General features: G+C 38.3%; 2 protein-coding genes across 3 annotated transcripts in view; one reads left to right on the forward strand and one right to left on the reverse strand.

The window, feature by feature from the left end:
• LOC106880688 (uncharacterized) overlaps positions 1-5,112 on the forward strand; it is a 5,991-nt gene extending 879 nt beyond the window's left edge. For both annotated transcript variants that reach the window (XM_014930745.2, XM_014930746.2), the window contains exons 2-5: positions 2,178-2,239; positions 2,865-2,922; positions 4,268-4,373; positions 4,635-5,112. In XM_014930745.2, the coding sequence (XP_014786231.1) occupies positions 2,187-2,239; positions 2,865-2,922; positions 4,268-4,373; positions 4,635-4,948 (531 nt within the window). In that variant the 5' untranslated portion in view covers positions 2,178-2,186 and the 3' untranslated portion in view covers positions 4,949-5,112. The remainder of the gene's footprint in view (positions 1-2,177; positions 2,240-2,864; positions 2,923-4,267; positions 4,374-4,634) is intronic.
• A 2,136-nt stretch (positions 5,113-7,248) lies between these two features.
• Positions 7,249-10,187, reverse strand: part of LOC106880685 (S-adenosyl-L-methionine-dependent tRNA 4-demethylwyosine synthase TYW1) — a 15,641-nt gene continuing 12,702 nt past the window's right edge. The window contains exons 13-16 of the mRNA XM_052976791.1: positions 9,679-9,856; positions 8,785-9,031; positions 8,047-8,214; positions 7,249-7,611 (exon numbers count right to left, since the gene is read on the reverse strand). Coding sequence (XP_052832751.1) covers positions 7,396-7,611; positions 8,047-8,214; positions 8,785-9,031; positions 9,679-9,856 — 809 coding nt within the window. The 3' untranslated portion in view covers positions 7,249-7,395. The remainder of the gene's footprint in view (positions 7,612-8,046; positions 8,215-8,784; positions 9,032-9,678; positions 9,857-10,187) is intronic.

Below are 10,187 nucleotides of genomic sequence, written 5' to 3' on the forward strand. Positions count from 1 at the left end.
TATATATATATATATATTCCGACACATTATATACATATGTACACAATATTGGGTGGCCTTTGACTCTATGAGTTACACCGCTCGTTGTTTTTTTTTATCTTACTTGGTGGCCAAAAAGAACCCTCCTCACCAAACAAGCTTAAATGGCTTGCCGGTGTTGCCGGTTTAATCACCGACGACCTGACCATGCGGTAGGTTGTACATGTTACCAGCAGCACTTTGGACCGACCTGAGGTATAAGGGTGTGATGAAACGCAAGTTAAAATTTGGGGGTGGGGGTTAATTTGGATGTCTGGTTGAAAGCCGTATATCGTGGAGAGAGACTTAACAAGTGGAGTTGTGGTGACATTGAGCAAAAGTGAATGGAGAATGCTTTCTTAAAGAGTAAAGTGCATTTAATGTCAGGTGAGCCACGGAGAAACCAAGCTTCTTGCAGGAGGGTACATTTGTACTTACGAATGGAATGTTGCATTTCTCTTTTAAGTACAAATGTACTGCGGTGCCGTAGATATTGTAAGAGGGGATGTGAAGGTAAATGAGGAAGGTGAAATATTGTATCTGAAGAAATCAGGGGAAAATTAAGTTCCGTTAAGAGAAGTTAAAAGTATTTATGACGGTAAAAAATAAATAAATAAATTTTTAAGTGTGAAAGTGGTAGATTTTAATAAACTACACAAACTTCAAAAAATCCGAGAAGAAAAAGTTTTTGGAACAATGCATAAAATGCCAAGAATTCTCAGAGAATTCTCAAGGAAACTCGAAAAATTTTGAAGGCTTTTCACAGTGATGAAGTTATAAAGTTCAAACGTTTTAAAGTCTAACGGTTTAAAGACAGACCGGACAGACGGACGGACGGACAGGCAGACAAGCAGACAAGCAGACAGAGGTGGGAGAGAAGACCTACGAGTGGCGTAGGATCTGCTTTGTTGCTAATTGTTCGGTTAAGTTCACATCCGTTAGAGCTTTCAGATCAAAGGTCCTTTATCAGACGTTTAATTTTGCCTTAAATGATGGTTATTGCCGGCGTTGGTCAAAGGAAGCTGTATATGAATTTCTAGCCATCGAGTTCATTCCGGCGGTTAAAGCTGGATGTTCTCTTTTTAATGAAGTCTACCTCCTTTATTCTGAGGTTGACTGCATACGTTCCTCTTGTCAGTATACGGATGGAGAAGTCTCCACCGCAATGTTGGTGGTGTTGGAAAATGGCGCTGAGCTAGTGTGTTCCTTCATTCTGATGTGAAGCTGTCTTTTTGTCGATCCTCTCGTCTTATTTTTTTTCACCTTGTCTTTTGTTCATGAGTACTTTGAGATCAACTTATTTCACCCTCCTTTTTACCTTTCCAACTTCTTGTCTTTCTATACTAGAGCATGCATACACAAAAACTGGGTATTCGAAGCATCAGATGTAGTGTGCAAGAGAGAAGACTGTGCTGGTACGGTCATGTAATGCATATGGATAAAGACAGTTGCATCAAGAAACGTTGATTTCTAATTGTGGCGGGAACATGTTGAAGGGGTAGACCCAGGGATACTTGGGATGAATTGGTGAGAAAGGATCTTGAAACGTTGGGTCCGCACAGAAGGGATGACAAGGGACCCAGACACCGGACAGTTTCCTGTGCTTGAGAAGACACGTCAAGTTGAGTAAAATTGTGGTTGCCCTTGCATACAGGCATGTCCCTTACATCCCTCTTCAGGTGAGCTATCCTAATCTTGCGGTCTCATGGGTGCTGATCTCACGTAAAAAGCACTCGTGTCAGTGTCACGTAAGAGCCAGTGCTGCGTAAAAGCACGCAGTACACTCTATAAAGTGGAAACCATGCCAATTCATGCCAGTATGGGAAACGGACGTTAAATTATGATGATGATGACGATGATGATGATAATGTGTATACACACATACACACACAGATATATATATTTATATGTATGTATGCATCGTATAACGTCCATGAGTGTGTATACATACATACATACATACATACATACATACATACATACATACATACATGCATACATACATATATACGTACGTACATACATTCTGCCCATAATTGAGATATATATACATAAATACACATTTATATAAAACTTATTCAACCCTACAAACTCTTTTGTATTCATTAAACTTTCTTTAAAAATATTTCACGCTCTCCCTTACCTTTATTCTCTTTAAGATTGCTAACATGTCTGCTGAGCGTCAATTTTTATCCGTTTCTGCTAAGCTACCAAAAGAGTGGTAAGTACACCTACTCCACTATGTGTGCGTGTGTGCGTGTATCCTTTATACATACATACATACATACATACTTACATACATACGTACGTACGTACGAACGAACGTACGTTCGTTCGTTCGTTCTTTATTAGAGTAAAGATTTTCTTAACTCCTTAACGTAGTTTTCGGTTAGATTCAGCGCTACACAGAGTGTGACAAGGCTGGCCCTTTGAAATACAGGTACAACAGAAAGAGAAAGAAAGATTGAGAGAAAATTGTGGTGATAGAGTACAGCAGGATTCATCACCACCCCCTGCCGGAGCTTCGTGGATATGTAGGTGTTTTCGCTCAATAAACACTCACAACGCCCGGTCTGGGAATCGAAACCGCGATCCTATGACCGCGAGTCCGCTGCTCTAACTTCTGGGCCATTGCGTCACATACATACACACATACATACCACATACATGAGAACATATATAATGCACACACATACAGATATACATACATGCATACACACACACAATGTTTTCAATCAGTGATCGAAAATGTCGTATATATGGGGGAAAAAGCGTAAAAGAAAATATAATCGTACAAAATTAATTAATCTGAACCAGACGAAATCTGAAATGTTTTATCGTTACAGGCAGCCGCATTTGTATGAATGGAATCCTTATCATTGTAGCTATCCAGACGTCGCGAAGGTATTGCAGGATATTTTGTCAACTCACTCGTTTTATTCCATCTATTTTACTCTTTCGTATATATGTACAGTATCCATTGTTGCATTGGTCTGATAGAATTATCATCGTTGTTGTAGTTGCGGGCTCTAGATTTTGTGGTGTTTGCTGGAACCACTTCATTTGGGGGTTTTACGGTACCGACTAAGTTTCTGCCGTGTCACTGTTTGCAGGTCCTTTGGGGCTGGAAGTAAAGAGCAGAATTAGTCTGCAAGAAAGCGCTGTACCCATGCTTTGGTTTTGTGTAATCCCTCGGAGACTCGGAATGACTGTACTATTGATGTTAGTATTTAACAGATGCAGGTCGATGTAACTGCAGGAGATACATGGACAAGGTGGGAGTTCCAGAAGGTTGACGTTGTGGGAGCGAAGGATTGTGAAAAGTTATTATTGCAGGACTAGAATGTGGGTATACACAACATTGATGAAAACAAAAAGGAACTTAGTAGGACTAGATGGTGATGGCTGGAGACAGACCAACCGTATGAGACAGGGGCCACTGCAAAAGCCAAAAAAAAAAAGCTGCAGAGAGAAGAGACATAATATCAAACACATTGATTATGTTCTCTTCAAATTTGTTCAGAGTCCATGCTTCGTAACCATAAATATGCGAGTAAATACAGTAATGTATAATCTGTCCGTAATTCCATTGGTGAAATTTGTAGATATCGGGACTGGTATTTAGTGACATGAGACCAGCCAGTTCCGAAGAGGAGATGCTATTGTCGTGGAAGCAGCAATGGTAGAAGGAGAGAGCAAGCCAATGGGTCAAATATCAGAGTATATGTCTGTGAATGACTTCACACCAATAAGTCCGATTACCTTTAGGTGGACGTGATCTAGAATATCTGAGTACACCGCAGCACTGCCCAAGATATGGCAGTAATATTCCATTCCATTGTTTTTTGTTTTGGCTATGGACTTTACGTTTCATTTGTTGGGTGTGGAGGAAGGGGTGGTGCCTATGGCCTTTGTAAATTAGGATTAATTCTTATTTCCGAACTGCCATCACTCTCTCTGCTCTTCCTCTCCATATTCCACTTTCTTATAACGACGGACTTCGTTTCCCCTTCCATCTCTCTCCTCCTCTCTCGTTTCATCCCTTCCCTTCTCTTTGTTCTCCTTCTCTCTTTCTTTTCTTCTCTTATCTCACCCTCTCTCTATATATATAATTCCCACAATATTCCTCTATCCAAAACGAAAATCGACCACGTTAACCTCCAAACCAATCTGAATTTTTTTTTTTTTAATTAATTAATTAATTCTAAGAAATCCTTATTTATTGAAGATATTGACACTTTTATTTCAGAGGGGTTGGCAAAAATGGTCAGCTGACCACCCCGACTGGTTAAGCCCTCGAGCTACATCGCATCACGTCCATTGGTTCAACAGGAAAATCAACAATATCCGACGAGGTTTGGCATTTATTATATGTTTTAACGAGTATGTGTTAATCCCCATGTACCCAGACTTTGTGGACACCCTGTATTATCAAAAATCTTAGTTGTACAGTACCGAATGTTGAATTTTAGTACAGAGTTATTTTCTATGTCTTCCCTAAATTTTATCTCTCACTTTCCCCATTTTTTTTTATCTCTCCATCTCTCTTCTTTTCTCATTCACACACATATCTATTGCTCGAACGCGCTAATAACTCCATTTATTTTTTATCACAGCCAACTACAAAGCCATGAACTACCACTACGAAAGACCCTCCAAACCTACCAGCCGCTTGCACGATCAGTTCGTCTCCATTAGTGGAGAGGTAATGCCTAAAGAAACCTCAGTCCCAATGCCTACAATGCAGTTCTTCACGGGGTCGTCAAATTTAAGTTTGGTCAACGATGTTGGACTCCAGAAACCCAAATGGGGTCAGTTCAATCCAGACTACTATGGGGACCCATATGAACACTTACACCTGCCTCCCCTAAAGTTGGGTGGAAAAGAATACCATCGCAATGAATATATCTCTTACACCGGGGCACAATAGGTTTTTCACTTCGTTTCAGCCTCCACAGCTACGGCCATACTGGAGCGCTCCTTTCAAGATGTGTTTGTGATTGCTAAGAAATATACATACAGAAGTTTTCAAATTTAACCGTTCGCAATAAATTTCTTTTCATAAATCTTCAAAAGTAAACAAGATTTTTAGAAGCGTCGTCTTCTGTCTCTACATATTTTTTCTATTTTCTTTTATTGATTTCAGTCACTGTATTGCGACCATGCTGGAGCCCTGCCAGCAAGAGTTTTAGTTGGTCATATCAACTTCCCCGGTTCTGCTTTCAGTGTGAATCTTGTGTATATATATATATATATAACATGTACGTTTGCGTATATATACATATATATAACTATGTATATGTATATATACACATGCACACACATATATATGCATACATATATATGTATGAATATATATATATATATATATATATATATACGTATGTGTGTATATATATGAGTTAAGGAATGGAGTAGATAAGATCCAGGCTACATATGTTTTATAGCAAGCGGAACCTTGGAAGGGGAGAGTATCCAAGTGAGGTTTATACCGCAGGCTACTAGTCAGGCCAAGAGTATTCTGATTAAATGAAAGTTTACGTTGTCGCAAGGAGGAACATGACACGGAAGATTCGATCCACAGTGTTCCACCTCAATAAACCATTCTTGTTCCCGAAAGTTGATTTTTTAATATTTACTACGGATTGCTTGAAGCTTACTTTCTTCCTACACCTCGATCCTTGGATCTTACAGTTATTCATATATATATATATATATTGTATATATCACGTAAACGACCAGACTGATACACATCACTACTCACAATGCGCTTTGCATTATTTTAGCCATTGAACAACGCCACTCCAGCAGGCTAGGCCAACATGCCCACCCTCTCTGATCGAAAAGTGGACTGGAGCAATTTGAAATGGATACTTTACTCAAAACACAACGTGCCGCATAGTCTGAGAACCAAACCCACAATCTAACAATCATGAGTGGAGCACCCTAACCACTAGGCCACTGTGTGTGTGTGTATATATATATGCACACACACGCACAAGTGAAGGCACATGGCTTAGTGGTTAAGGTAACTGGCTTATGATAGTAAGGTCCTGAGTTCGATTCCCGGCGGTGTATTGTATTCTTGAGCAAGATGCTTTATTTCACATTGTTCCAGTCCACTCAGCTGGCAAAAATGAGTTGTACCCGTAATTCAAAGGGTCGGCCTTGTTACATTCTGTGTCACGCTGAATCTCCCTGAGAACTATGTTAAGGGTATGTGTGTCTGTGGAGTGCTCAGCCACTTGCATGTTAATTTCACAAGCCGGCTGTTCCATTGATCGGATCAACTGGAACCCTCGACGTCATAACAGACAGAGCCAGTAATGTATTATATATATATATATATATATACACGTACACACACCTACCATTTACATACATATTTGTCAACAGGATGTTACACAGGAGTAACATGAAATGAAACACCTTGCTCAAGGGGAAAGTGTACCACCTGATCTGGGAATCAAGCCAATGATCGTACAATTGTAAGCCCAAAAGCTGCAACCATTGAGCTTCACACCTTTGCTATGGACATTGTATGCATGTGTGTGCAGCAGGAATATTTACCAGTCAGGCGTTGCAATTTGCTATATTATCCACGTGATAAAAAAATTCTAACCAATCACGACTTTGCATGAAAAAGGTTCCAGCAACAATTTCATCTTTTGACTCACTTCCTTCTGAGCCATCAGTATAAATTCGACACACCTTGGCTACATGACAAAGAGCATGAAGAGAGCATTGGGAGACAACACTGACAGACACCATAAGAGATGACCAACAGAGACAGCAAACAGCAGCTGACACTACAAAGATAATGGAACAGTCAGAGCACAAAAGACACTAGAAGTCAGTAGCACAGCAAGTAGATAACCATACATTAATTGCTACTACAGTTACACCCAGAACAATAACATTCAAACCTTCTCAATGTTTTGTCGTTCATAGTAACGACAGTATGCTTTTTTTCGTGTACAAAAAGAATAAAATTTTCTTTATCAAAAATCAGTGTTGTTGTTCTTTTTTTAATTAAAATCTTTTATTTTTTACTTGTTTCAGGCTGTGGCCATGCTGGGGCACTGCCTTGAATTTTTAGCCAAATGAATTGACCCCAGCACTTTTTTTTTAAGATTGGTACTTATTCGAGAGAGAGACATGTTGGCTACATGACATGGTATTAAGACAAATTGATTGATACATTCATTAATGACTGACCAAAAGTTGGAATTTTCTTTTTGGTTTTTTTATTGTTTTTTATTCAAAAGAAATATATATATTTTTATTTACTTAAAAAATTTTTTTAATTCATTTTTAAATAATTTTTTAATCAATGTTTGACTTTTGTGATTTTTTTTTTTTTTTCACAGACTCCTTTCAGCATCCAGATATATCTTTTTGTTTTTTCCGGAAAAACCGTTTATCTGAAGGATCAAATCCATGTTCTTTGGCCCCATAGACAGCCCAGTCTGGGGTCTTGGCCATATAGTCCTCAGCAGTAAATATCATTTCACTGTTATTCTTTCTATTCTGTACCAATTCATGAAATTTCTCATAATCAATCCAAGTCCACCATTCACCATTCACTTTGAACTAAAATAAATTTAAATAATAATAATAATAATAATCTTTTCTTATTTTGGCAGAAGGTCAACAATTTTGAGAGATCAGATTTGGTCAGTTTGAACATAAAACAGATAGAATATTTAACTCTGTTTTATCTTTAAACTGACTAAATCTGATCTCTCACACCTACCCTACAATGTCATTCTAAAAATAAACAATGACAGCATTGAAATCTCAGAGAGATTGCATTATTAATTCTAAACAATGTGAATAAATAAAGCATTACATTCATCAAAGTAATCTGAGTGCAAAAGGATAACAGGAAACATACCAGAGCCCATTATTATGTGAGAGAGACATCACTCAACTGATTAATACCAGAAGATATAAGTGAGAGTACAGAGTAAGATTTATCAGTAATGACTCACAGATCGACAGAACTGATGTCATGCAAACACTTACCTTTTTGTTAGCAACCAGCAAGCAATTGGAATGCTCGTGTTCACAAGCGATCTCATAGTCGGGAAGGAGGTCAGCAAGCTGCTGTACAAATCCACACACCTCCTCATGCCACGGCACATTTTTCATGGTTAATGTAGAGGCCTTCGATTCACCGCAGTAAGTAACACCCTGAAACAGCAAAACATTTCTCTCTCCAATAAGTAAAAATCAGACACACACAGAGAAAAAAAAAAAAAAAAATGCTCCAGAGTTGTACAGTTGAAATGAAACAATGTGAAACGGAATTGAAATTACTAGAAACATTTTATCAACCCCAAAAGGATGAAGGGGACAGTGATTTGAACTTAGAATGTAAAGACCCTGAAGAAATGCATTGTGATTTTCTGTGTGTGTGTGTGTGTCAATGATATGTCTGATTGTGGTGTGTGTGTGTGTGTGTGCATGACAGGTAGCTTAATGGTTAGAGTATTGAGCTCATGATCATTATGTCCTGAGTTCGATTCCTGGTAGCATACTGAGTTTTTGAGCAAAACATTTTATTTCACATTATTCCAGTCGACTCAGCTGGAAAAAATGAGCTGTACCCTTAAATACTTATTGCAGTGGTCCTTCAGTTTTCCTAAGCCCTATAAAAGAACTCAGATGGTTGGCCTCTAACAAGGCCTTTTGCGATACCCTTAAAGCCAGGAACTTTCCCCCACACCCTCATACAACAAAAAGAATTCTTAAATTCCTTACCTTGACTTCAATAAAATCAGGTTTACCATAATCAACAAGATCGGCGTAAGCTTCAATTTCATCAGTATTCCAGCCCTTAACCAGAGTTAGTCGATACACCGTACGCTGTTTCTTCTCTGCCAATGCCTGAAGGCTGTCCAGAAAACGCTGCCAGAAATCACGGAAGAGTGGACGGTCTATTTTCTTAAGGCTTTCTTTATTACTTGCATCAACGCTGACATAGAGCTGAGTAACAGGTATCAAATTACTGAAACATAATAATAACAATAATAATAATAATAATAATAATAATAATTTTAGCACAAGGTCAGTAATTTTGGGTAGAGGGAGCAGGTCTGCTTGGTAGACAATATCATCCTAAAAATTAACAGTTGCCTCATCAAAATCTCAAAGCTACAAGATAATGAATAATCAAATCAAAACAACGTGAGTAAAGAAGCATGTGACACAGTAATCTGAATGATAAGGACTTATCACTTTAGCATTCAGATTTCTCTGTCGTGTATAATCCTTATCTATTCACCCTGTTTTGAATTAACCATGCATTATCTTGTAGCTTTGAGATTTCGAGGATGTGATTGTTTATGTTTTGAATGACATTGTCAAGTAGGTGCGAGAGGCCAGATCCGGCTACTTAAATCCTTTAGCATTCAGATTTCTCTGTCGTATATAATGCTTATCTATTCACCCTGTTTTGAATTAATCATGCATTATCTTGTAGCTTTGAGATTTCGAGGATGTGATTGTATATTTTTACAATGACAATGTTGGGTAGGTGTGAGAGGCCAGATACGGCCAGTTGGAATATAAAACAGGTAGAATATTTTGGGCCGGTTATGACTGGTTTAAATGTTAAAGGCTTAAAAAACATTAACAATAAAAAACAATCCTTACTGTATTGCATCTGGAAACTGAGCATTGGTTACAAGGAAGGTTGAGATCCCTTTGTTGTGAAGGAGATCAATAAATTTATTGATTTCCGGATACATGATTGGTTCTCCGACCAATGATAAAGCGCAGTGCTTTGGTGACATACCTTCGTTAAAGCGTTCAGGTAATACGCCAGGTACACCTTGCATAGAGGAAAAAAGGAAACATCACAGTGATGACTAAAACACAGTAAAGAATTAAAACAAACAGGTTTACACACTGAAACACTTTCGTATAACAACACGTATGCTCTTAAATGGATTGCTAAATACTCAATCCCATACACTCAGGCACTTTTATAGAACATACAGACATGGCTGTGTGGTTAAGTAAAAAACTTCCTAACCATATTGTTTCTGGCTCAAAGCTATGTGGTACCTTAGGCAAGTGTCTCGTACTGTATTCCCAGGCAGACTAATGACCTGTGAGTAAGCTTTATAGATTGAAATTGAAACTTCCCATTGTTTATATAT

This window comes from Octopus bimaculoides, chromosome 25 (genome assembly GCF_001194135.2).
Source record: "Octopus bimaculoides isolate UCB-OBI-ISO-001 chromosome 25, ASM119413v2, whole genome shotgun sequence".
Taxonomy (NCBI): Eukaryota; Metazoa; Mollusca; class Cephalopoda; order Octopoda; family Octopodidae; genus Octopus; species Octopus bimaculoides.